At 42.7% G+C, this 27,795-nt stretch overlaps 2 protein-coding genes across 6 annotated transcripts in view; both read left to right on the plus strand.

Annotated features, from left to right (window-relative positions):
• Positions 1-14,415, plus strand: part of RCAN2 (regulator of calcineurin 2) — an 83,011-nt gene extending 68,596 nt beyond the window's left edge. For all 3 annotated transcript variants that reach the window (XM_040057684.2, XM_040057683.1, XM_040057685.2), the window contains 2 exons: positions 363-534; positions 7,991-14,415. In XM_040057684.2, coding sequence (XP_039913618.1) covers positions 363-534; positions 7,991-8,151 — 333 coding nt within the window. In that variant the 3' untranslated portion in view covers positions 8,152-14,415. The remainder of the gene's footprint in view (positions 1-362; positions 535-7,990) is intronic.
• A 2,377-nt stretch (positions 14,416-16,792) lies between these two features.
• ENPP5 (ectonucleotide pyrophosphatase/phosphodiesterase family member 5) lies at positions 16,793-27,205 on the plus strand. 3 transcript variants are annotated; one of them, XM_040058555.2, is made up of 5 exons: positions 16,801-16,991; positions 17,579-17,616; positions 18,150-19,012; positions 22,110-22,286; positions 23,619-27,205. In XM_040058555.2, the coding sequence occupies exons 3-5, from the start codon at positions 18,172-18,174 to the stop codon at positions 23,987-23,989; spliced, it is 1,389 nt and encodes a 462-aa protein (XP_039914489.1). In that variant the 5' UTR covers positions 16,801-16,991; positions 17,579-17,616; positions 18,150-18,171; the 3' UTR covers positions 23,990-27,205. The 3 variants fall into 3 exon arrangements, with proteins under 3 accessions (XP_039914490.1, XP_039914489.1, XP_039914488.1); XM_040058554.2 differs by lacking the exon at positions 17,579-17,616; XM_040058556.2 differs by lacking the exons at positions 17,579-17,616; positions 22,110-22,286 and having other exon boundaries at positions 16,793-16,991.
• The last annotated feature ends 590 nt before the right edge of the window (positions 27,206-27,795 follow it).

The raw sequence follows: 27,795 nt of genomic DNA on the forward strand, positions 1-27,795 counted from the left end.
GTTTAGCCTGGAGAAGGGAAGGCTCCAGGGAAACCTCACTGTGGCTTTTCAGTACTTAAAGGGGACTTACAAGAAAGATGGCAATGGACCTTTTAGCAGGGCCTGTTGCAATAGGACAAGGGGAGAATAGCTTTAAACTAAGGAAGGTTGTTTTAGGCTGGATGTAAGAGTGGTGAAACACTGGCATAGGCTGCCCAGAGGAGCTGTGGATGCCCCATCCCTGGAAATATTCAAGGCCAGGCTGGATGGGGCTCTGAGCATTGCAGGAGGGTTGGAGGAGATGACCTTTAAAGATCCCTTCCAACCCAAACTGTTCAGTGATTCTATCCTGTACTAAACTGTGTCTTTGTTATGCTTTAAAGATTCAGACCTCTGAGACAGATGGAGACAAGCTTCATTTGGCACCACCACAGCCTGCAAAACAGTTTCTCATCTCGCCTCCAGCCTCCCCACCTGTAGGGTGGCAACCAATAGATGATGCAACACCTGTCATCAACTATGACCTCCTTTATGCAGTTTCTAAGCTTGGACCAGGTAAGCTTGTGGTCCTTGGGTGAAAGCACGTCAGGAAAAGCAAACAGGAAATATCAGTGTAGATAATAACTGTAGAGGGAGTTGGCATAGAACTGGAAGTTGCATTAAAATTTGGATTTCAGTTGATGGATGTCACCTGGTTTTCCTTCAGAATGATTTTTGCTATGTGTAGGCACGGAATTGTGTGTTATCTGCAGCTTGTGAGAGCTGATCAAAGCTTTGCTTACACCATTTATTGTGCTGGGTTTTGTGCCTAGATGAGACAGCTGATGGTTTAGGTGGGGACTGGACAAATGTTTGGCTATGGATGTGAGGAGTTTTTGCTGTACACGACATCTGTTCAGTACTGCATTCCAAGGTGCAGATTTCTCACTTGAAAAAGTGCCCCTCCACTGGAGTGGAGAATCTCTCATGTTTTTGTTGAGAGAGAACTGCTGTCCCCAGTCCCGGTGGGACTGCTCTCTTACGAATGCTTATTTCCTGCTGAAAAATATGCAGGAGGAATGGGATAAGTTGTAGCCTCCGTTAGGATAAATGTCAATGGATAATGTATCCAGACTTTCTTTCTGTCTTCCCATCTTCAGCTAATGGCAGGACTTGAAGCTAGCTGGGATTTTCAACCAATGCTTTCCCTTGAAAAATGCTCATCTGATGAAATCAAAACTTTACATAGGAGATGGTTACTTTTGATTTAATTAAGTCATCTTTACAAAAAGCTTTCTTTAAAAGCTGTTAAAGCATCCTGTTTAGAATTTTCAAAATGAGAAAGGTTCTGGTTTCAGGTCTAAGCAGTATCATTTACAAATTAATCTAATTTACATTCATTAGCCATAAGGAAAAAATAGCCTATTAAATTATCTTTGTACCGAAATAAAACATTTCAGATCCAATCCAGTAACAATTGTGGGGGTGAGCTCATGAAAATTTAGCAATTTATTTTTGAAATTCTTGTGGGATGAGAGAATTGTTTTCTCCCCAGCTGTACTGGGAATGCTGCTTGCTCGCCCTGAGAGCAGCTTCCATTTGCAGACATCTTATCATTGGGGCTTTTGTGGAGCTGCAAAGGAACGCAGAGCTGGAGTGCATGGGGTACAGGAAGATGTTCTGTGAATCACAAGATTTGTTGGATTATCTCCTATCTTTTTCACATGGGATCTCTCACAAGAGAAAAATATATATCAAGAGATTCCTACGGTTTGTTCCCTTCAGCAGGAAAGCCTATGGAAAAAGGCAGTCAGGTGGAAGACTTCATATGATACTGCATATTATTATTTCCAGGAGTGATACTTTGCTTCTAAAACGCTAAATAAAAGAAAAACCAAAAACCTCCTTTTATTTTTGTTTCCCTTTCATGCAGCAGTGTTATAAATGGAAACATGTAAACGAATTCCTGAGCTAGCTGGGTAATAAATCAATTCCTGTTCTGGAGCAGTGGAATGTGAAATATCACTCATTGTCCCACACTCTGGGACAGCTTTGCGTGAAGGTCAAATTCACCCGGATTTAAGGAGCCTGCAGGGAGCAATATGAAAAGCCATTGTGTGCTCTCTTCTTTCTATTTTTAGCACTTGTTAGAGGGATCAATTTTAGTTAACTGCAGTGGCGGGTTTAAAATAGTGTTGCTGTTCTCAGTTGTGCATTTACTATGTTTAGAATTTCATTGAAAAACAAATCCCACTAACACTCATTTCTCAGTATCGCAGCAGTAAAACACTGCTGGACATCAAACAGCATTGGTAGCCTCAGAGAAGAGATTTTTTTCATTCAAAAACACAGTTTAAAAATGTAACTACGGCTTATCAGCTGTCGAGAAATACTCACTTGGCACAGTTGTTTACAGAGCTGAGAATGCTAGAATCTGACTTCCATGTCTTTAACTTGTGAGGAATCTTTGCTGTATTAAATGCAGTGATTTTGTAAAATAAACATCTGAGGACCAGGAAAACTCATTAGCACTTCTAAATAGTGAATAGTGTCTTCATATGCCCTCAGCATAAGGTGAGGCTTATTGTCCTACTTCACTGGGAATGCAAGATGTACCACTTGGACACAGACCCATGCTCCTTTCCCGATCCCTGAATCCAGGTCATCTGTCACTGTACAGTGCCATAATCATCACAGCCACAAAATTAGAGACTAAAACTGTCCCTGGGAGCAAAATGTTGGGAGATTAGCTCCAGAGTATAAGAAATATGCTGGAAGTGAGTTAACAGATTTGCTGTGTGCCAGCAGTTTTGGGACAGGTGTTTTAGTTGCATCAGTGACAGGCTGGCATCTTGGAGATCTAATGGAACAGATTTCTTTCTGTGCTCAAAAGGAAGCTGGTTTTGGTCAATTCACATGGAATTGAGATTGGTGAGGGTGCATTTACTCCTTAGGGAAGATCGTGGCATATTTAATTAAGTTCCTGGATGATTGATGTATATTCTCACTTTCTGCAGATGCAGAAATTAGGTTTTAAATGAAGCATGAACAGAGTGCTGTAGATCAGTCAGAGCCTGGAACCGTGACTATGCCTGGTGCTGACCACCAGCCTACAATCTTTTTAATATATTGCAAATAAAGGAGTGCAATTGTTAATCAGTTTGATGGAAAACACTTCCACTGTCAAGACAACTTCCAGTCCTGATATGCTGTGAAGATGTGGAGACATCAGGGCCTGGACTAGAGAACAGCATGGTAGGTTGCAAGCATTCCTGTAGCTCCAGGTTAGATCAGGTGAGGATACAACCTGACAGGCAAACAATCAACCAACCACCCCACCTTGCAAACATATTTTATATGAGAAACATTTGCAAGGTTGAGGGAGAGGGGGTCTCCAGGTCCAGGCTCTATCTACAGCGGAGCTGCTCCTCTCAGAGGACAGGCAGCTGTTTGCCATTTATTAGTGCAGTGATTTGCAAACTATCCTCTTGGCACTAGAATATGCCCTTTCTTTTCTGGAAAGCAGTCCCTCCCTCTCCCTATCCACTCCCCAACATGCCTGTGTCTGCTTTTCTTCCCCCACTGCCTCTTTCTTCACAATTGCCCTGTATGCCCTCATTTCTAACTCTGCACTTGCAGAGTGCCTTTCCTCAGGATCCCAGGTGCCACCCTGATTTCCCCTTGCCAGCCTCAACCCCTGCTGCTTGCACTGTGAAATTGCTTTTCTCCCGTGGGTTTGATTCACAGATCACAGTTGCACTGATGGGATCTGCACTGCACAGTAGCACCCAGCACAGGTCAGGGTGCTGAGCACTTTGCTTGCTCCTTGCATTTGCTGGTGCAGTTTTGCACTCTTGTCAGTGGCTACTTCCCTCCACAGCTTCAGGCACTGTTGGAAAATCAGTGCAAGGCACTATCTCCAGCAGCCCACAGAGGCAAGTCTGCACCAGTTGCACTCCCCTCCATGTTATGCAGTCCCTTATCAGCATTCCAGCAGGCTTTGCACCTCAGGCTACACTCCAGGTCTTGTACAATACGTTGTTCACATTACGAAAGCACCATTGTGAAGTGTCACACATGGTGGCTCTTGAGTCCACAGTGGTGGCTCTTGGGACACAGAAGAGACCTGGCAGCTGCCTGTGCCACTTGGCTATTGGGTCTGGGCTTCATTTTTGTCTCTGAGCAATTCAGAAGTAGCTATTCCTGCCGTGCTCTAGCTGGGCTTCTTAAGCCAGATGCAGAGCACCTGCCCCTGCTCTGCCCTGGGTTTGGCTCGCCCTGCCCTAGGGAAGGGGAAAACGTGAGAGCAGGAGCCTGCCCAGGAGACGCCATACACAGGGATTTCAAACCATCTCACAAGGCAGATTTTCTGTGCCTAAGCTCCATGTTTGTCATCACTGATTCAAAGGAAATCCTAAATACTTCATACGACTCCCAGGGAGGATTAAAAGGGGATGGAGAGGCAAACAAATGGTGACAGATAAAACTTTTCATCTCTGTCCTTCCTCTCCCTGCTGTTCTGTGACTGCTTTTGTCCTTCCCTTCTCTTACCAGGGGCAGGGTACAGGAGAGCTTCTGGATGGAGAAAATTTTTCCTCTGGTTGGGAGAGGAGAGTGCTCAGCTCCTGCAATGTCAGTAATGGGCTTCCAGGGAGCAGCTCCTCCACTTTGCTTTGGCAGATCTGTGCTGTAGAGGTGTTTTATGGAGGTATTTTGTGGGATGGGCTGCAGCTCTTCTGTCATAAACGTTCATCCATACAAAGGACCTCCTGTTATTTGCATCCTGTTATTTGTAAAGCACTTGGATAAAGGGGCTGTAAGTGGAAGGTATTTTCATGATGCTAATGCCACATTTACATGGAATGGGCAGCTCTGAACTCATTAACCTTTGCTCATGAGTCTGAATTAGGGATGAGGTAGCTACATGTTATCATTAGCATTTGTTCATTATTCTTTATGTATATGAACATGGTCTTTGCTGGACAAAAGGACCATGTTAGACAGGAGCTGCACCATCAATGAAAGGTCACAGTACTGACTCACAAAGGGATAGAAAATACCATTATTTTTAATTCTGAAATATCATAAGTTGCTCCTGTGCTCAGTTTTCTTGCGTCACCCAAGGCTGTAGGTTTACTCCTGGCTCATGTGGTCACAAAAGGTAGGGCCCAGTGACATAAAAGCAGCTGTGCTCATTGTTGAGGGAGGAAACTTCAAATTCCTACTGTTTTTCTTATGCAAAGCAAATGGTTAGAGAGAAACATCACTGCTGTTTCCAGGGGCTTATCAGAAAGTTTTTTGGACAAATCTATATAGTGGAGGTGCCATAACTGAATTCTTCCCTGAAGGGCAGAGTATATTTGACAAATTTTATGACAGTTTTCTGAGTAAATATATGTGAGTTGCCACTGTTAGCTTATGTGAAGGTTTAAATTTATTATTACAGGATAGAGATAGGCCAAAGATAGCTAGAGGAGAAAGACCCCTGTCCCCAAGAATCCTTTGGCTTAGCTAGCCTATAAGAATTCTCCAGGCAAGCAGGAGAAGCAGCAGCATGGATCGGTGTAGGGCCTGAGAACACAGAGGAGGCCATGTCACAGACAGCTGAATGAGGTCACTGGACAAATACCTGGGTGGTATTACAGAAATTGGTGAGTCTTACCTATGTTAGCTCAACTTGTTACTCATAGCTTGGGACAACCTAGATCTTGTAAACATAATTCCAGTGACTCAACCATTACTTCAGTAGCTGAACTGCTGCAGACATAGCTCTTTTTTTTTTTTTTTTTATGCTGGAGATGGTGTTTAAGAGAAAAGAGAAAGCCCTAGAAAAACAGCAGAAGGGAAGGGCTAATCTATATGTATCTGCTGGATTTTTATTTTGTGCATATCACCTTAGTGTTTTTTCCACAAACAGCGACTACATTTGGAACAAGGTACAACTGTACAAAAGTCCCAGTTATTGTTGTCCTGTTCCTAACTCAGCCATGAAAAGGTTTTGTGCTGTTTGAGTACAGAACAGAGTCTGCAGCTCCGAAATAACTATATGCCTTAAAAACCTAATTTATGAGCGCATCACATTTTGGTTTGCAAAGTGACATTAATTGCTGCTGCAGTTACTCGTGCCAGAGGCATCTGAATATTTTTCCTTGCATCTGTACTTTTTTCACTGTTCTTTTTCAGCGGAAAGAGTCCTTCTGGAAGGGAGTTGAGCAGTAAAAGAATGTGGCATTTGAACTGGGATTATTACCTTTTAAGAGGGCAGTGAATCTGATTTCCTCGGCGGTGCCGGTGTAGGAGGACAGGCCGGCGCTGCGTGTGCGCGGCACTGCAGAGCTGCCCACGGTGACAGTGACCAATGCAGCCCTCGGTGCTGCCTGGCGGCATTGACGTCAGCCCAGAGCTGAGAAATTAGCTGAGGCCCGCAGGGAAAATGGGCAAAGAAAAACCATATAATTCCTCAATGCAGCACAACCAAGCTATTTCTCTTTTTGTATTTTAGCCTATCAGCAAGACCTGTAATGCTTTGCTCGATTTGGATTCAGAGGAAAGGTTGCCAAAAATAGAGCAGTTAAATGTCAACATTAATGGTATCACAGCAGTAAAATATTTCTCACAGCAAGATGCCTGGCTTATAGCTACTATTCACTAGTTGCCTCCTTGTTTTTAGGCAAAAATACAGCATGTCCTCTAGTCTCAAGCCATCCAGGCTTATTTGGACCAGGAATTTGTCAGCACAAACAGCATGTGAGCACAGTCCCAGACTGCATGTGCTAATGCAGGGCCAAACTTGCAAACCCTTCCTTACATGAATTACTCTGCCACAAAGTGGCTAACAAATAAAACTTCAAATTAGTACCACAAGCAAGCCACAAGTACTTTGAGGTAGGGACTGCCATTTGCTTCCGTGGTACAACACTTGGCACTGCTGGGTTCTGCCAGTGGTGCAGCATTTAGGAGCAACTGCACCACAGAGGCCCGCTGGGTTTTCTGGAGCCTTACCTTCCTCATCTCAGAAATTTTTGCAGGCAATGTTTTTTGTTTTGTTTTTTTTTTTCCTTAAAAGTCTTAAATTAATACCTTGCAATTTAATAATCAATACCTACTTTTATCCCATGTACAATCCGGAATACATGTAGTGCCAGCAGGCTGAATTCAGGACTGAAAGTCCTATGTCTGATCCTTTGTTTGCTTGTGGACTTTTGTAGGTAACCATCCAAGCCCATAGAGGCCATTCACTTAAGAGTTGGACTCTGATCCTTGTGGTTCCCTTCCATTCGGAATATTTTCTGAGAAAAAAAAACCAAAAAACAAACAGCCATGTTCATCTTCCTCAGAAGAGTACTGTGTTAAGACTTAAATAAGGAATGTAGATAGTTAGAAAATATAATGTACTGTTTAGGCGTTCAGCCTGCTCTAGTGAGCATTTATAGACTGCTCTGTAATCTCATCTGCTGAGACAAAATTTGTTACAGCCCCAGCTAAAGAGCTTTGAAGCTCAAAATCCAACTGGAGCAGAAATGTGTGGTTTTTTTTTTATTTCTGGAGAAATTAGATTAAGTGTTGAAATCTGTCTGAGGGCAACAGTTGGGCTTTAAATGGAACTGAAGGAAAGCTACAGCAAAAATAAAGATCAACCCAACCTAACACGTGAAATAACTTCAGACCAAAGGTTCAGTAAGTTGGGTTCCAGTTAACCGTGAACTTCTGTGTTCTTTTTCCTCTGCCTGCTTTGGGGGTTTATTTCAGTGCTATTTGCCACCAATATTGGCAAAAGCCATTACAGACACGAAGATGTGTGTATTTTATGATGCATTACAGATCTGTGATCAAACTGCCTCCTGGGACAGGGTCCCCAGGATGTGTTGTGGCAGCTGACAGTGTAGCTGTGCTGGTGCTCACCTGTGTTTAGGAGCAGCACACACTCGGCTCCCTACCCAGGTGTGGAGTATTCTGCAGTCCAGGAGTGCCACAGGTTGTGTTGCTACTCAGATTGCCATCCTTTGACATGATTGCTTTTCTCTGCTTCCAGGAGAGAAATACGAGCTGCACGCAGGAACAGAGTCTACTCCCAGTGTGGTAGTGCACGTTTGTGACAGCGACATGGAAGAAGATGAGGACCCAAAGAATTCCCCAAAGCCAAAAATCATTCAAACTCGACGCCCCGGTGTGCCACCGCCTGTATCTAACTGAGCCGCTCCGGCAGAAGCAGCACTTCTCTCTCCTCCAGCACAGCTCTTGGTTTTTGTTTGCTTTATTCTGTTGAAAGGCAGCCTTTGCCTTCAGAGCACGGGACATTAAGGTCATTGAAACCCCTTCACAGTAATCAAGCCTCTAACAAAAGGGCTAGGAAACAGATCTTTGTACCTGTAACCATATCACACACCAACTGATAGATCTAGCTGGAAAGGACAAAACAAGGCTGAGGAAACAAGGGAGGGTTTCATTCTGAGGATCTTTCCACAGCTATAATTTGCATGCTGAAACACCACTACCAGAGAGATTGTTCGGGTGGGAATTAGGCCAATGTCAGGCTTGATATTTAAACTCCCAGGATTGCTACTGCCCTTCATCAAGCAGCCTGCTCCCTTGCCCTCTTCACTTCCCAACAGACCTTAGTCTTTTCTCTTTTTCCTTTTTTTTAAGGGGGGTAGGTGTGTTGTTTTTACTCTACTAGCATCTTGGCCTTTTCACTCTCCCTTGGAATTTTCTGTAAGGAATGCTATCTTGGCAACATTTTCAGAAGCAACAGAAAACAACCCTCTTCCAGCAACAGCTGTAGAGAACGGTGGTCTGAAATGGTGGCAGGGATGTGAGATGGAGCCCTCTGGGCTGAGGGGAGAGGCAGCAGCTGCTGGGGGATCTGGCCAGTCCTTCTCTCTGGGGAGAAGGGAGCCAGATTATCAGTAGGGATTGTCAGTTTATCTTCTATCAGGGGATGAGTGGTGCTTCTCTCAGGGTCTGTGGAAGATGAGCTGACTGCTCATGCAAATAGGATTCCTTGTTCTCATAGCTGTACGTTCCAGTAACACTACAGGCTGAATGCTTTCCTAGTGGTGTGGTGAATAGCCCTGAAATTTCCAGTAATTACTTGCACATCTCTAATATTCATCCCTTTTCCCTTCCCATGTCCTGTGCTTCAAAACCCTTTTTGAGCAGTATGCAGTTTGGGTTTGTGGAGGTGAGCAGAGGTTATTTGAAATTCTTTTGTTTTCTTTTTTTTTTCTTCTCTTTTTTTTAGGCCAAAGAAAACAGGACCATAATTACACACTTGAAATTAGACTGCATGCAACTAAATCCCCTTTTTTCACCCCATCCTGCATGTTTCTTTCACTTGCAGTATATACTGGGTTACAAAAACTGTGTTTGCATCATGGCTGACAGCAGACAGATCCCGGATTCCCTGTCTGGCAGACCTTTCATGATGATTTATTTTTTTAATGCGTACTTGTCATTTTCAGAACATATTTTCTAGACATTTGAGCTCAGATTTTGCATATATTTAAGCATGCGCTTAATTTATGCACATGAGTAGTTCCACTGAAATTAATACTGCAGAAACTGAGCGTATGTGTAAGGTATGATGGGATTTTTAAGCTAATTAGCTGCAGCTGTACTCCCCAAAGTGACTATAAAATGGCACAGCAAGCTTCCATGGTTTAAAATCCTTTACAGCTTAAAATAAGTAAATACATCTTGGAAGCTTATTCTAGGATCTGAAAAGTCAGCTTAGGTTCTGTAATCAAGATATTTGTCATAAAACCTAATGATCTGGTTTCTGAGGGGAGGTTCCATCACACCCTTAATTAGCAGTGATGCTACTACAAAGCTTCAGCAGAGTCAAGTCCCCCCTGCAGGGGTCTTGGCTTGGCAGCACTTCCAGGACAGCAGGCGTGTTGCTCTGTCAGTGAGGACAGGAGATGGCATTCCCAACGTGCATGGCGAGGACATCTGGGAATGAGGACTTGTCATTCTCACATAGTTCAGCCTCCAGCCACCACAGCCCCCCTGGTGTTCCTTGTGAGATGTAGTTCTTTACTCAGCACTCAGCGCGTTTCTATAATGTGATAATTGTTACTGCATTATAGGCATCGTTGTGTGCGTGTTACACTGACAGAATTCTGCTCATTAAATACAGCAGAGACTGAACAGAAAATGGGGCTTTAGTATCTTCATTATCTGTGTAAAGTTTCCTTAAAGTACCTCCTTAGAGCTGCCACTTACATTATTTTTTGAGTGATACATTTAAAATTGATGTAAGGAAACAAATTGTCACTCACAGGCCTAGGAATGTATCCTGTTGAAAACACCATCTTAGGCCACAAAGGATATTCTAGGAGTAACACCACTGGCTCTTCTGAGAACATACCCAGCACTGATGTCCGTGGGGTTTAGTTTAGCCCAGTATAAACAGGGACAGTAAGATTTAAACATGTAAATGATCAGATATAATTGCTAATGATTTTTTTTACAAGCAAGACTGTAGGAGGCCAAATCTTGTCCTTGTATTCATGTCCTCAAACTTTGGAGAGGCACGGCTCTGAACTAAGCACTTTGGCCTCAAATGGTGTAAAACTACACTGCAAATTAGAGACCAGACCTTAAATGTTCTTTCCTCAAAGTGCATTTTCAAACAGATTTAAAACAGGCCCTGTTCAGTGACTACTCAATGCTTTGTAAAGCTGTGTGGTACTATCCAGGAGGCAGCAGGACACGGCTCATTGCTTGAAGCACTGAAATAGAAACACAATTACAAACCTGAAAATTCAAACCAGCTTCTATGGTCAAAACTTATATATCACCTCTATGTGATAAAATAATGATCATCCTAAAAAAAAAAAAAAATAAAAATTGTTTCACGTATTATGGAATAATGTCCCTATCATCAAAGAATCAGCATTTGTGACTCCTGAGAGAAGCTAGTGTTTCACTAAAGGCTGGTTCTCGCCTGACATGGAAAGAATGCTTCTTTCAAAAACTGCTGACTATCTGCAAGGGGAATTGTCCTATTCAGTAAATCACAGGCAGAGCCCCTACTCATTTTAGTGGGAATTGGCTTTTCTGTTGCTTTTCTGAGGTCAGCCGCTCTTGACTTGCACTTCTCAAGGTGTCAGGAGTTCTCTCCTGCAGGAACCCTGGAAGAATGGAGCCTCAGTGTTACACTGTGGCTCCTGTGGCACAGCGCATGTCCTTTTAATTTCCTCCCCAAAGCAGGAGCTGGAGGGAGCAGCTGGAGGTGATGCCCTGGGGCCTCTGATGGGTGGACGCGGCTCCTGCTGCTCTTAGGAAATTAAAAGGAGGAAATCAGGAGAGTACAGCTGCTGTTTCTGTTGCCTGCTGCCTGCTTGTCCTTTCTGACCTCTTCAGAAATGAAACTGACATTTTATTGACTTCCTCACTACAGTTTAAAGCATGAAAACATTTCCAGTGCATGGAGAAAGAGTATTTTGGAATCTGCTCTTTTGGAACAAAACAACAAGTAATTTCTGTGGCCTTGATTTTTGTAATTAAGACAAGGTGTGCAAACTCCCCCCTTTCCTAACATGCACAGACACACTTCAGTAAACTTTGTTTTCAGCCAAGAAAATATGGCAAGAGCATCCCTTCCTCAACCACAGCAAGACCACAGCCATAGTTACTGTAAAGTGTTTTAGGTTATGAAAATTCTCCACATGCATAAATTTAGTAGCACTAATTTGATCCTAAATTGGGTGAGAGGGGTGGGTTGGTTTTATTTTGGTATTTTCCCCGCCTCTTTCCCATTCAGCAACATTGTAAAACCTTTCAGCAAAAATACAAATTGTTGTTTGTATTGAGGAAGGGACTGAACTCCTGGCAGGATGCGATTCCAGTGGTTTGTCTGAGCCCTGTCACAGATGCCATGAGTGTTTCCATTATATTGTACATAACTTTTGAAATATTCTATTTAGTCATATTTTATAGGAGTATTAAAAAGCTACTGGCTAATTAATCACTTTTACACTTGTATAATTCAGAGCTTAGTTTAAAATAATAAATATGGCAAACAGTATTTTTGTGTTCTGCTTGCACTGGCGTTTGGAAAAGAAACATTTAAAGAGTTAAAACTATATCAATAAACTGAGCAGTGTGGTGTATACCCCTGGTAGACCTGAAAATGCTTAAACGTGTGACATAGGCCAAACTGTTTCAGTAGAAATTAAGGGGAAAGCAGCCTTCTTGTTGGCAGGATAAGCCATGTTCCATTTTAAGCCACTGCAGTTTCACAGTCATGTGAACTTGCTCTGGTTTGCTGTGGATTTGGCTCAGTGTACACAAAAAAAGCTGCAGTGCAGTCCCTGGTGAGCAAAAGCTCAGCATGTCCCAAACCCCTGATTTGGTTCTCACTGTGCTTCTATAATCATAGCTGATGCTGTGGCCACGAGTGCTTGGACAAGGAGCGTGGCATCCAGCTGCCAGCCAGGCTGGGGAAAGAGTTCTGTTAACATTCATTATTATAAAAATTGAAACTAATCATTGTCTCTTGCATCAGTTTGTGCTGGGTCTTGCAAAGAACTGGAAACTGGGATATGACTTTGCTGATAACTGGCCTGTGAAATTCTGATACTGAATTGCTCAAATTTGGATTTGAAAAAATTGTTTTTCTATGTGCCTGGCATAAAAAACTTCATTTCTCAAAGGATGATTGTTGATGATTCTGAAAATTAGATCCGCTTAAGAAGTCTCACTGGAGAAGTAAACTCGTAGCTCTTTAATTCCTTTGGAAAGGACAGGCCTTAACCTCTGTGTTTTAATTAGAAAAACTAGTATTAGTGAACTTCTTCTGGGGTTCTTTCCACCTCTTTTAGAGGTGAAAGGCAGGAGGCCTAGTTTATTCTTCACTTTGAGCACCAAAAGAGCTTCCCCCACCACTGTGAGTTTCTTCATCCACCCGACTGAAATGCTGTGTTTGCGACATGCCAGCTGTGGCTCTTCCATCGTGCTTGGCAGTGGACACAGCACTGAGAAATGAGCTTCAGGGCTTCAGCTGTGGATAGCAGAGAGATGTGTGTCCCAGAGGATCAGAGTGATCACAGTCACATTGCTTTCAGATCCTCTAAAGAATATTTACTGAATTTATTTTTGGTCCTTCTTTAGTAGCAAACACTTCAGCACTAAACTTTTTGCCGTTTCAGGCTTTCTCTCACATACCAGTGTGAATGTAAGACCTTTGCATTTCCTTGATTCCCTTTTGCTTAAGAAATCACTTTTACTTCTGATTTATCAAAAAGCAAAACCAGGTATGGATTAAAGTCTCAGCCAGACCCTTATTTACACTCAGCATCATGCAATGCTCATTATTTAAGAGTTACACTAGCAAAAACCCCAAACACTGCTTTTCCTGGTTTAACTCATCTTCTGGGGGAGTACAGCAGCTTTCAATACTCTAGGCTCTTCTTAAAAAGAGATGTTTTTATAACAGTAGCTGTGATTTTTTTTTTTTGAATACATGTAGACTGCAGCATTCAGGGGTGAAAGGACAAGGGAGGAAGTGTTGTAAAAGCTCTTTCCCACAGGTCTATTTGAAGTGTGGAGTATATTTGCTTTGGCTTGGAGGGGAGAGAAGCCAGCACTGTTAGAGGCAGAACAGCAGCAGCACTCTGGATGGAAGGGCAGGAACCTTGAAGGCCCCTACTGCAGAGATGCTCAGAAAGCTTTTAAAAACCAGCCAGAATTCTCTCTCCCCTTTTGTCAGTTCAGTAACCACACAGATTCGGGGGCTGCTGTGAGCGTCATCTTAATATAGGATTGTGTCCTGATGCTGCAGCTACAAAGCTTAAATAGAGACATTAGTTAGGGAGATTCTTGCTGGAGTAAGGCTGGGAGAGCTGTGAAGTGTAAGCAGCCTTGAAGTTAATGAAAAATGAAGATATTCAGATCCATGTACCCAAGAGCTGTATTAAGAGCCCATTTGAATCAGGGGCTTCCTCACTCACAATATTAAGAGTGTCCAGCAAGAAAGATTGAAGTTCTCTATTATTCTCACCAGAAAATCAGCCTTCTTTTAACAAATTATTGTAACTGATCATATATCTAGTGTGAGAAAGTTGTGTCTACATTAGTGTCACACAGATGTGTTCTCTTCACTGTTGGGTTAATGAAGGTAAATGTTTTGAATCCATTTTAGAGCAGAGTTCTTGTACAGAAACTTCTGACAGAAATGCCATCTGTAAGGACTGGTGGGTCCTTAAGTGTCAGTTTGGCAAGTTGTCCTACTGTGGGTAGCTGCAGAAATATTTTGTGTATGTTGTTGTAGATTTAAAAGCATTGCTCATGGTTTCATTTGAGTGTCTGCATTTCTGACACGGATGTGACATATCTGTATATATTATAAATCAATACTATTTTTAACCACATATTTTGTACAAATATTCACATTAGCTCTGTACTTCAATGAAAATCTATTATGGTATTAAACATTTTGGTGGAATTAGCAAACTCCTTGTCCATACTTTGTTTTCATTTTATATTAATGTTAAGCAGCTGAGCCATTTCTGGCATCCAAGGCAAATATTATAATTTCCAGCTATTTATGTTGTTCCTTAAATGCAGGTGCGCCTGTACCCTCTAGTGACTGATCCCAGCCACTGCAGAGGCAGCTCCCAACACCTCCGCATCCGAGTGAGAGCCCAAAATCTAACCTGAACCAACAGTAAATGTGAGCACAGTGTTTTCTAGCTAATGAGTAACAGCGTGGGACAGCACATTGCTGTTGAGGGACACCCAGCAGGAGATTTCAATACACACTGCTGCAGTTTTATAACAACCTTTTCCTTTTTTCCCTTTCTCCAGAGTTTCTGTTGGGGTTCACAGCCAGGAATCAGACACAAACTTTGTCCTACAGGTGCAGAACAGCTACATCCACACAGGTTCTACCAGGCACAGCAGCAATGGGATTCTCCAGGCTTGGACCAGCTCAGCCTCACACCTGTAACAGGACACCAGTAATGAAGGAGGGGGAAAAAAGACATTAAGAAAATAATTAGAAGAGCCTTGTCCCCTAGTACAATCCCTGGTGTTAGGGTGAAGGAGAGAAAGGTATCACATATATGTAAATATAAATATAAATATAAATATTCACTAGATAGGCAGTGCTTGTGTCTATCTGTATCTATATATCTATATCTATATCTCTATCTATATCTATATATATCTATATCTTTATCTATATATCTCATGATTCGGGACAGGTCAGATGATGATACGTAGATCTCTGGTTTCTTCAGAGGGCATTATAGCAAAGGTTTATTGAAAGACAAGTTCTTTTATCCAGTGTTTCGGTACAATGAATTACTATTGGTCGTTTCAGACTAATGCCTCTTAGTAAACATCTTTACCAGAAAGGAGTTGGAAAAACACCAGGTGTCAGGAAGAAGATATCTACAAGGATTGTTTTGGGTTCCTCCTTTTGATTTCGCAGGCTGAAGTGAGAGAGTTATGTACTTGGCTTTTCTCACAGGCTTCAAGCTACTGCCTGAAGCCTAAAAATCTATTTTCTGACCACTGTCACTTCCCACATACTATATATATACGTACACACACACACACACACATAAGATAAGCAGTGTCAGCTATAAAGTGATTAATAAGCATCATGTTTGATTCTGTAATTCCATATGGTTGGACCTGATGATCCTCAATGTCCCTTCCAACCTTGACAATTCTATGATTCTGTGTTCCTGTGCACCAGTAAGAGGATAATGGTTTTGTACACTGCCATGAATTGGGGTGGGGTTTGTGTAGGTACACAGGACACAGACTTTGGACTCATACGTAGCACAAATCCTCAACTAGGAGTTGCTGGGTTTTTGTCCAGTTCAGCAGTTTAGATTCTAGTGAGATGGGGAAGGATAAATTCATTTTCATTCCAGGGCATAGCTGTCAGTCTGGACATCAAAAGATGGGGAAAAAGCATCTGGTGGGAAGCAAATGGAAAATTTAGAGCCTCAGAACACAAGAGCAGAAAAAAAGGCTGAGAGAAAAACAGGAGAATCAAACCCAATTATTTTTATTTTTAACTGAAGAAGCATTGCCAGATATCCAGAGAATGAATTTTACTCCTTGTTTTTACAGTCAGGCCACAGCCAAGCCAGTCCTGCCCGAGCTATATTTCTATTTAATTTCTATTTAATTTCTATTTAATTTATGACATGCAGCAACACATTTACAACCTGCCCCCCTTGACACCTGCACAAGGGCCATAGTGGGGAGCCTGCTCCGAACACCACCCGAGGTCACCTCACCTGTGACCTGGGGGTGCTGGTGACAGCGGCTGAACGTGAGCCAGCTGTGCCCAGGTGGCCAAGAAGGCCAATGGCACCTGGCTTGTACCAGCAGTGCTGTGGCCAGCGGGAGCAGTGACTGTCCCCTGTGCTGGGCACTGGGGAGCCCACACCTCGAGGGCTGTGTCCAGTTCTGGGCCCCTCAGTTCAGGAAGGACATTGAGAGGTTGGAGCATGTCCAGAGAAGGGAATGGGGCTGGGGAAGGCTCTGGAGCACAAATCTTGTGAGGAGCAGCTGAGGGAGCTGGGGGGCTCAGCATGGAGAGAAGGAGGCTCAGGAGGAACCTTCTGGCTCTGCACAACTCCCTGACAGGAGGGGACAGCCAGATGGGGGTAGGGCTCTGCTCCCAGGGAACAAGGACAGGACAAGAGGGCATGGCCCTAAGCTGAGCCAGGGGAGGTTTTAGGCCAGACGTTAGGAAGAATTTCTTCACACAAATGATGATTGGACACTGGACTAGGTTGCCGAGGAAGGCGGTGGAGTCACCGTCCCTGGGGAGGTGTTTAAGAAAAGACTGGACATGGCAGTGAGCGCGGCGGTTCAGCTGACGCCATGGTGCCCGGTCACACGGTAGATCTGTGAACTCACGACTCTTTCCCGACCCAAATGACGCCGTGATTCCGTAATTCCGTGTCCCCCTCCCGCCGGGCCCGCCCCGCAGGCGCTGAGTGACAGTGCCGGGGCCGCTCCCGGGCGGGGCCGGGCCGGACCGCAGCTCCGCGGCCCCTGAGGTAAGGGCGGGCGGCTCCGCGGCTCGGGGGTGCCCGGCGCCCCCCGGCCCGCGGCTGGTGAGGGCGCGGGCTCTGCGTGTGGAGAATGGCGGCCTGGGCTCGGCATTCGCGTGTGCCGAGCTCCGGCGGCCGCCGAGCGGGGCCCGGGGCGCTTCTCTGTCTGTCTTGTCCGTCCGTGTGTCGGTGTGGCAGCTCCTGCCCTTGACAGGCCGGTGGGTTCGTCCCCCCCAGAGCCCCTCGCGTCCCCAGAGTTCTGTGGTGCCGAGTTCTGCCGGGACCCGGGTCAGTAAATGTGCTTAGACTGTATTCGGGGAAGAGCAGTATGAGAAGGCCTTGGAAAAAAAAAACCGAAACCACCCGTCATTTATTATTTACCGAGAGCATTCTGTTAAAGAATTAGAATAATATAATTGTAGATTATGCTGAGATGATTAATCGTGTAAAATTCAGAAGCAGAAACTTGATTTCACTTGAGAGGTCTTCAATCCATACTTGTCCCTCCCCAGAAGGGGAATTTATGGACTATGTCTAATTTGGCAGCTGGGGTTCCGAGAAACAAAACAGCGTGTTGCCCTTTCATCCCTCAGGTTGAGCCGGAAGAAATCCCCTATCAGGTGGATCTGAGGTAATCTGTAGCCTTTGGGTCTGTGTTTTTTGCTTAAAGGGGAATTGTGTCTGTGGAATGTCCGTTTGTTCTTAGCAGAACTCAAGGCCTGGATTTTAATTTCAAGAGACACATAAGTTTGGTGTAACATTTGATTGGCTCCAAGTCACAGAATCCTAGAATCACAGGCTGGTTTGGGTTGTAAGGGACCTTAAAGGTTGTCTTGTTCCAACCCCCTGCCATGGACAGAGACACTTTCTACTAGACCAGGTTGCTCGGAGCCCGGTCCAACCTGGCCTTGAGCACCTCCATGGATGGGGCAGCCACAGCTTCCCTGGAGCCGTTCCAGGGCCTCAACCCCTCGCAGTAAATAATCTCCTCCTCCTATCTAATCTAACTCTGCCTTCTGTCAGTTTGAAGCCATTCCCCCTTGTCCTGTCACTGCATGCTCTTGTAAAATATATCTTAGAGTATATAAATACATAAGGAATATTTTAGCCATTCATTCTTAAAACTAAGTTATGATTTTGACAACTTCTGTCTCTGCTCAACAGTTGGCCTCAGAAGAGGGGACAGATGCCTTCCAGCATAGCCATGAGCAGTTATTGGAAAGTCCTGGGAGTTTTCTTGCTCTTTCTTCAAAGTGCACTGTGCCTCCAGCCAGCCCAGCCCAGGGTGCTGCTGGTGTCTTTTGATGGGTTTCGGTGGGATTACATCTACAGAGTGTCCACTCCCAATTTTCACTATGCCATCAAGAACGGGGTGCACATCAGGCAGGTGACGAATGTGTTCATAACCAAGACGTACCCCAACCACTACACCCTGGTGACCGGGCTCTATGCAGAGAGCCACGGCATCGTCGCTAACGAGATGTATGACCCTGTCCTGAATGAAACCTTCTCCCTGAACAAAATGAACACCCACAACTCCAAGTTCTGGGAAGAGGCCAGCCCAATATGGGTGACGAACCAGAGGGAAGGACACAAATCTGGTGCTGCTATGTGGCCTGGAACAGATGTGAAGATACATGGAGTCTTGCCTACACATTACATGCCCTACAATGAATCTGTTCCCTTTGAAGAAAGAGTGGCAAAGCTCATTGGCTGGTTTACATCAGAAGAACCCATAAACTTTGGTCTCCTGTACTGGGAACAGCCTGATGAGATAGGCCACGTTCTAGGCCCAGAAAACCCACTTATGGGAGCGATAATCAGTGACATTGACAGAAAACTGGGATATCTCATTTCTGAACTGAAGAAAGCGAAGCTGTGGGATGTGATAAATGTCATAGTCACAAGCGATCACGGAATGTCACAGTCGTCCTCAGAAAGGCTGATTGAGCTTGATCAGTACGTGAGCAGAGAGCTCTATGAAGTCATCGACCACTCCCCTGCAGTAGCCATTTTGCCAAAAGAAGGTAGGAGCTACAGCAGTAATGTTTCCTGAGGAGGTACTTGAGTATCCAAACTTTATAGACTGAGTTGGTGGTAGCAGCATTGATGGCAGTAGGACATCAGCCTTGAACAAGGAATACTTGCAAGATCCCTTTGTTCTTTTTGCGGGCTCTGTCAAAAGCTTGGATTAACTTTCCGAAAAGAAAAGGGAGCAAATCTGTTTGCTGTTGACTAATATTGCCAAGGATCCTTTAGTCCTTGTGAGAAGTAAGATAATCTAATGGCATTATCAAGGCTGAATGGTGCTCTAGATAGATAACACCTGAATGTTACATATCTTGCCTTTCATCAAAATGCTGAAGCCATAGTGGAAGAATTATATTTCTAACTCAAACAATAAACTGAGAACAGATGAGGATCTTTGATAAAAGAAAGCCTGTGTTGGTTATTTGATTAGCTGCCAGCTATTGTAGTTCACTTGAGTTTTTTTCCCCGTCATGCTGAACAGCCAGCCAGTTACATTCACACCATTTTTATTGAGATAAAGATGGGCAAGAACGATGTTGGAATTGAAATCTGGTTGCAGTCACCAAAGGGCTGCTGAGGTGTCAGGTGTATGTTTAGTGTCACTAGCGCATCTGCTTTTTATTTTGATGATCAAGTACTGTAAACTACTTGGTGCAAAAGTGTTAACCTGGAAAATAACACACCTGCCTACACAAAAAAGTGCTAATTTGGAAGTTGAATTTCAAGACAGACTTCTGGAAACGTGTTTTTTAAGAATTCTGTAACATTTGCATCACTGATGGATAGATAACACTCTGTTTAATGCCCAAGCAGGGAGAGTATTTTGCAGAATTAAGTGAGATTTAAGTGCATAAACAAATGTATCTTGTACTTTTTAATTCAAAGAATACTCCAGACTAAAATGTGAGTATGCCCAAACTGAGGTCTCTGCTGCCTGAGCACAGTCAGGCCCTGTAGCTGGGTGCTGTTTCTCTCTGTGGTGATAAAAGAATCAAGTTTGGGAGCTTTGTCCCCATAGAGGCAAATAGGTTGCCCAAGATGTTCTTATTAACAAATAAAAAAGCTGTAAAAGCAAACTCCAGTGCTGAAACCTCCCTAATGCAGTAAAGGAGAACTTTAAGATGCGTAACTTGATTCTCCTGACTGCTGAATGCTGAAAAGAAACAGTATCTCTGCTGCAATTAGATGACAGAATAGTAAAAAAGCCATTTCAGTGGATTTCAGAAACAGCTTGGATTTGATTTTGCCTAGAGATTCAGGTATTTATTATGCTACCAATAAACAAGAATTAGTTTTGAGCACAGCTAAAATTCTTCCCTTCAGTGGTACCAGATGTGATTTTTATTATAGAACATTGAGTTCACTGTCAGTTCAGGTATGAGCTAATATATGCTTAAGTACATAACACTGATTCTTCCCCTGTTATTCAATTTGTCTTTCTTAAACCAAGGGAATGGTAGAACTTAGTGAGATTGAGAAAAAGTTAGAATGCTTAAAAATGCAGCAATCTCTTTTAACTGTTTGATGTGTGTATTGCTTCCCCAAGAGATGGATTAAAGCTGTTATTTAACCATGCTGGTGTATGGGGAGCTAATTAGATGTTCACAAAGAAGGTACCTGTACCACAGCTGGTGGTGCTGGCCTTTTTCTTGCATTTAATATATTAATTCAAATAATTAGGGTAAAATCAAGTTTTCTATATTTGGGGCTTCTCCTCCCTGCCATCCTGTATAGAAAGCTGGTATAGCAAAATTAAGTTTATTACTAATATAGTCCTAGAAATGCTGCATTAGAGTCCCTCTTGTTACTGTAACTGTCTCTTATACCTTTGCTTTTGCTGCCTCATCTTGACCTTTGTTTTGTCTCTTAACTTAGGTGCTTTGTTTTGTTTTGTTTGTGTTTTTTTGTTTTGTTTTGGGTTTTTTTTTTTTTTTGTGTCAGTTTGAGATAAGAAACATTAATGTGTTTCCTTCAGAATGTATACATTAATCTATTTTCCTTCATAATTTCTATAGTGGATTCTAGGAACTGAGGGCGAAAAGGAAGATTTTTTTTAAAAACATCGGCCACTTTCTACCAAGCTTTTTTCACTGAAATCCATTCAAAACTCCATGGATACTGGAAACGGCAGTCTGAAAGGGGCCTGCAGACACACTGTGCATTCAGCTGCACGTGTCACACGAATACCTGAGTCACAGAGCTGAGGGATTTGGTGTGTCACGGGAGTCTGTTCTGTGCACTCCATGGCTCTCAGTAGGAATCTGGCCTTAAGTGGAGGTGGGGAATGAAGAAAGTTGGTCAGATGTCAATTCCTGAACTTGCTTTTTGTGTTCCTGGCTGTCAGTTCCGGTTCCTCCATTCTCTGCACTGGTGTTCCAGCCAGCTTGACCAACTGGTTGTGGCTCTTCAATGGCTTTTACTGGAAAGGCAAGCTCATAAACTGGAAATAAGCAAGTAAAGATTTGGGGTGGAAAATGCCTGTTTATTCAGTGTTAGTAGAGCTCTTGGGGGTTTGTGCTCACTGTGATTAGGGAAGGGAAAGGAGCAGGCAGTGGGAATACAGAGGAGTAGCTCATGCTGTTGGCTGTTACTGAATAATAAAGGAAAACAACAAACTGCTTTAAAATAGATGGAAAGTATCACTTTCTTGTCACAGCCAGCTAGGTGACAGGATTTGGTATGATTGCAGCCATTACCTCACAAACAGGTTTAGGAGCTTTGCTTCCAGGCTTTGCATGGAGGTAGGAGGGTTTGTTTCCTTTTCCAGGAGACAACTGAATGCTTTCTAAATCATTCCTGTGAGAAGCTTACATTCTGATAACTGTGAAATGGGGGATTTTTCTGAAATTAGCAAGGCAGTTATTGCTTGGGAACAGGCTGTGAGTCTGGTGCTGTGGGGGATCTTCCTGTGACTGAGGCTCTGGATTTCTCACAGGAACTTCTGTGCACACACTGTTGTCTCTTATGGTTATAATTCACTTCTGGGGAAGTGCATTTTGCCCTCTTCTTCCAGCTGTATTTTAACTACTGATGAGTTCAGTAAACACACTGGTATGTTTACTTTTTGTCTTTTGGTCTCTTGTTTGTTTGAAGGCAAACTGGATGAAGTATATGAAGCTTTGGCCAACGCTCATCCCAACATGACTGTATATAAAAAGGAGCAGATTCCAGATAGATTTCATTACAAACACAACAGTAAAATTCAGCCCATCTTAGCAGTGGCTGATAAAGGATGGGAAATTGTACATAACAAGACTGATGGTTTTCTATGTAAGTATTCTGTCTTTGTAGTGTTTTGCTGTATCTTCCAAGGCAGGGACCTTATGCAGTACTCTTTCTCCTAGTATCAATAACCAATGTTCATTTCCTATTTTTTAAGGCTGTGAGGGAAAACTAAAGTGTGTGAAATTTTTATTTTTTTCCTCTGATGGGATGGGAAGCATCCTACTGTTAGGGGAGGAGGATCTGCACTTACTGTTTCTTTAAACATTAAACTTACTGAGATAAGATCAACCACAGGTTTTAGTGGCCCCATACTTGAGGTCTTTCAGGATGTAGCAAACTAAAAAGCACTTCCTGAGACATTAAGTAAGTTGTAACTGAATGTGTTGAGTAGCAGGTGAATAGGGTTGTTTTATCAGTGTCTTACTTATTTACTGGAGAAGAGTTGTGTTGGGGTGTAAAATACAAGGACATTTTCTGAAGATTCTCAGCTCGTGTGGGTGCTATGCCTAGAGTAACCTCATTCTGTTGCTACAAAGAGTCTTTGTATATTGTGTTACTGCACGCCAGTGATTTCATTTGCCTTGGAGGGAAAAATGCATTCTAGGTGATTTGGAGAAATAAAACCCCCAACACTTTTAAGTTCCTTACCTTGCAGTTTTGAGATTTATTATAGGTAGACATGGAGACAGTGAACTGTAACTTCTTGGTAACCTAAAATACAGGTGTCAGCTGGTCAGTTCTTACATTTCTAATTGAGAACCTTTTGAACCTTGCTGCTGGTTATGAACCTGAAGAGTGTTACCAGCAAGACTTAACAAGATTTTCAGTAGCTGCTGAGAGCACCTTCTTGTGCCAGTGTGTTTGACACATTCCCAGTTTTTAATGCCACTGTCAGGAATGGGCACTGGACACCCACCCGTGAGTTCTTCCTTGTTGAGGAGTCAGTGGTGCACAAAATTTACCAAATGCCAAAGTGTCTTCTTGGAGTCACATGGACAGTCTGTCTCTACATGTATTTTTAAATTTTCTCTAAGAGATCCAGACCAGTTGCAAAGTTGGAGATTTTCCTTGAGGAAAATCAAGGAAGTTTGGGTGTGCAGTGTGCCATTGACAATGCTGCTACTGCCATATGAACTCATTTTTATTCCCCTCTTTGTTAAATAGTGCTCTCCATTGTGGGTTTTTTTAAGTATTTTCTCTTAGTAGTTCCGAGACTTGGTATTTGCTAGGAGACATTTGTGCTGTCAATCAAAACAATTCTTCTAAACCTCTCTAAGGATGGCTGTGCCTTTTCTGCATTCTTATAATTCTAGGAAAATGTTCAATGATTGTTTTGCAACTTCGGGATATTGACCTTTATCTATCTTTTATTTCTAGTTGGTAATCATGGATATGACAATGCTGTACCAGAAATGCATCCCATTTTTCTGGCAGTTGGGCCTGCTTTCAGAAAGAATGCCACCAAACAATTCATGAATGCTACGGACTTGTACCCCTTATTGTGCCACCTGCTTGGCATCAGCCCACTGCCCAACAATGGTTCCTTCAATGCTGTGAAGGATATACTTGCTGAGGAAGCTCCTGGAGCCCGTGGAGCAGATTCCTACTCCACTGTTGTAGGAGTTTTCCTGGGCAGCCTGCTTGTTTTGGTTTTTACTGCAGTTTTTGTTAAGCATTTTGTCCTCACCCAAGCAAATTCCATGCAAATCCGACACACTGAAGCTGCCCAGCCACTGCTGCAAGATTGATAACACCTGGGATTGTTTCCTGTTTGAGGCTTAAAATAAGCCTATACACAGAAAATAAACAATGGAGGTGGATCAGCATGAATGTGTGGAGTGAAAGGAGATGGATGCTGATCCATTGGTACTCTGGGCATGTACAGACCAGGGATGGAGAGAGAGTGTGTTCCTGTTTCACCCTGCAGCCACTTCATCTTCCAGGGCTTGAAGACATCCTAGGTAAACCTGGGAAGCTCTGTGTGTATGTAGACCTGTAGTGACAATAGACCTCAAACACCTTATTATGGCTATTTTTAGGGAAATAACATCAACTGGGGTGCACTTCACAGACTATTAAATGGTGATTTCATTTACCACCCTCTTTTTTGTTTTAATCTTTGAGGGGTTTTTTGAGTCTCTTTGATTTTAACAAATCACTGAATGGTACTTAACTTCTTTGTTAGTATTTTTCTTCCCTGCCCAATGAAGCTTTTGCATGGATCACCATTACAGATAAATTGGTGGCTTAGATCCTGCAGGAAAGAACATTATTATTCAGCTAGGTCATGCAGTGCTAGGTGTCTAAACTTAGAGTTACATCTGTTTCTTCAAATTACTGTGTTAACTGTTGCCCCAAAATACAAAGCTTAAGTGGTATTGCCTTTAGCAATCAGCATTAAACTGCTTCATTCTTAATGTTTTAAAAACGTATTTAAGTAAATATAGGATTTTACCACTTTAGATATGATTTCAGGTAAATGTAGGCCTTTACTTTTTCCATTTCCTGTACACTAAATTTTCTAGGAGTTCCATGCAGTTGGCAGGATGTACAACATCACACCACTCCAAATGGAGTCTTTTCTATTTCTGTGGTACTAAAGGAGGTGCATAAGTTAAGGATGCTCAGGCTGGTTTCAGAGGGTTGTCAGGCTTGTCCCTGGTGTGCTACTGGCGATTCTGAGTTTGTCTTGTGCTTTATCTGCTCTGTCTGGGTGGGCCCTGGAATGGGATGATCAGGGTTACACACACAGTTTAAAGGGCAGCTCTATAAATCTGAAGCCATATATGTTCTTAAATCTGAAAAAGCACACTAATAATAAAAAAAGGTGTAAAACTGGAGTTTGTTTTTCCAGAGGAAAACCTCTGTCAGGAAAAAATATTAATTCTGAGTCAACAAAGGTACATATTATCATTCTTTTGTGTGTGGCAATAAATCTTGCTAGTGTAGTTGTGGGTTTTTTTGTGGGCTCACTTAAATGGTGAGAATCTGGTGACTAAAGTTTGTATGAAAAACGTTAAGTGAGAAAAGTTGTCTATTGTCAGACTTCTCCCCTTCTCCCTGTGATAGTATTTCTCAGCACTTTGTTGCTGAGTAAAATGCCTGAAGTAGAAAGAAACTTCCAGAATTAGTGCAGAAGTAGCAGACTAGGTATTTTCAAATGTAATTTATGTCTGTATCCACAGCCCCCAGCAGAAGGCAAGGATGGGAACACCTCTGCTTTGGATGTGCTCTGCCAAGCCAAGGGTGTGACTGACAGTCAGTACTGCAAAGGGAGGGCTGGAGTACAAAATTCCTTTTGCTGGGCTAAATTCCAGACTTATTGAAGATCTGTTATGTTCCTCTGGGATGGCAGGGACACTTGCTTTATACCAAGCTGTCTTGCAGACAGATGTGGACATTTCCAGAGGTCACATTTGGGTGCAGCGAATGCTTCAGAGGGAAGGCAATGAAATAGCCCAGCTTAAGGGTTCTGCTGCAAGTTCAGCTGTAATAGCTTCATGAAGGCAGGAAAAATGCAGGTCTGTTGGAACACAGCCCTTGATTTGGGGGATGTATATGAAATCCTGTGAACTCCAGCTGACTCAGTGCTGTTACTGTGCTGTGAACTGCCTTGTTTTCCTGCATTGCCATTTTCTTAATAAAACACTGAAGGTAAAGGTTTCTAAGGCTGGTTCTTAGTGCAGCTGGCTGTTAGCTGTGCCTGAAGGTGAATTTGCTGGCACAGGTAAAATTGAGTTCTGCAGGGGCTCCAGCTGAACCACGACGCCAGTAAAGTGTTCACAGCAGTTTTCAGAGACCAGGGAAGTCTGAGCACAAAACCCAAACCTCTGAGTTGTTACTAATCCCTTCCCTATCCACCTTCCAAGAAGTGTCTGGCACATGCAAAATGATGCACCGAGTCCACTTTTTCTTGCTTATTTGCAGCTTAAAATTGAATTGTAGCAAAAATTGTGTGTTTAAAGGAAGATCTGCAGGCTTTGATAAGGCAACAACAGTGACAATTGATGTGGCAATGCCAAAACCTTCACCTGTAGCTTCTGCACTTTGGAACATTGCTTTAGTAGAAATTCTTATTGCAGTAATTTCATAGCAGTGATTGTGGCAGATGTAGAAATAACTGGGTTGTAATCTCAGAGCTTTTCCTTAAACCCCACTTTAACTGAGGCAAGTAGAGTTCTATCATCAGCCAAAGTGACCCTTGATTTTAAGGAGGGGGCAAAGTTTGTCAGTGTTGATCAGTCATTTGGGACTTAGACTTACCTGCCCAAATATGAAACAAGGATAGAGCAGTAGGTTTCCCCCAACAAAGGGTTTGGGAACAATAACACTCAGAATAGGCTGGGGACATGAATGTGAGAATTGTTGATGTCATTGTTCTGTGTTGCACTGTGAGGCCCTTCTTTGAGGAGGGCAAAATAAAACTTTGTTATATTAAAAAAAAAAAAAAAAAAAAAAAAAAAAAAAAAAAAAAAAAAAAGAGAGAGAGAGAGAGAATCTTGTAGCATTAGGATCAAACATTTCCTTTAGGATCAAACATTTCCTTTATTCTTGGGTGTATTTGCAGGTACCCCTTGGGTTGTTCCTTGCTAGAACATTTGCCCAACTGTTTTAAGTTACTGAGTGTGAGCCTAATGAACTTGAAAGCACAGATGATGCCTGGAGAAAAATAGCGACTTTTTCTCTGATGTGACATTTTGTCAGACACCTTTTTTTTTGGGGAGGGGGGATGTGGGATTTGGTTTCTGTGTATATGATACTGTCTATGATGTACAAACAAGTTTATTGGAAAGAGAATTTGAATACACTGTGTACTGCTTGTAACTTAAACTTGAGAACCAAGAACGATGCATGATATGTTTCATTACTGACCTGTGAAGCATACAGATGTCAAATGTTTTCTTTGTTCCTTCTTGTTTGGAAACGCTGAAGTTAAAATACATCTTTGCTATAATGCTGTCAAATGTGGAGTGCTGGCTTAATTTAAAACACTTTTGGAAAACAAACTTGACTTGGGGGAAATGACTGGGGGAGAATGGTTTCAACTTGTATGCATCCCAGATATTCCTTGGACTCTGCAAAGTGTATGCCTTTGTTAAAAATAACTGGAAGTGTGATAGAACTTTGGAATTTTAGGTCACAGTTCTTATATAACAGACTTCTTGTTTCCCACCTTGCTGCTATATATGGAAAAAACAGCTATTGGTTACTAATAGTGGGAATCCAGTTTCTTTTACTAAAAAAAAATCTTCCAGACTTTCTTGATCAAGAGCTGCAGTAATGCTGCTACAAGAAATGCAGCCATAACAAAACCACAAACAAACAAACCCCACCAAAACAAAACCAAACAAAACCAAACAACACCAACACCAACAACAAAACCCAACCAAAACAAACACAAACAAAAAACCCCCAAAAAACCACCCAGAAAATTCAGATTCATTAAATCACTTAGGTTGGAAAAGACCTTTAAGATCATCCAGTCCAACCATTAACTCAGAACTGCCAAGACTGTTGTAAGATGAAATGTTGTGCAAACTGACTTTTCATAGAA

This window comes from Hirundo rustica, chromosome 3 (genome assembly GCF_015227805.2).
Source record: "Hirundo rustica isolate bHirRus1 chromosome 3, bHirRus1.pri.v3, whole genome shotgun sequence".
Lineage (NCBI taxonomy): Eukaryota > Metazoa > Chordata > Aves > Passeriformes > Hirundinidae > Hirundo > Hirundo rustica.

Excerpts from the sequence above, each read along its gene's own strand:
- ENPP5 (XM_040058555.2), top strand. The coding sequence starts at position 18,172 with ATGCCTTCCAGCATAGCCATGAGCAGTTATTGGAAAGTCCTGGGAGTT. Across the intron at positions 19,013-22,109 it reads AGCCATTTTGCCAAAAGAAG|GCAAACTGGATGAAGTATAT; the intron begins GTAGGAGCTACA and ends GTTTGTTTGAAG. Across the intron at positions 22,287-23,618 it reads CAAGACTGATGGTTTTCTAT|TTGGTAATCATGGATATGAC; the intron begins GTAAGTATTCTG and ends TTTTATTTCTAG.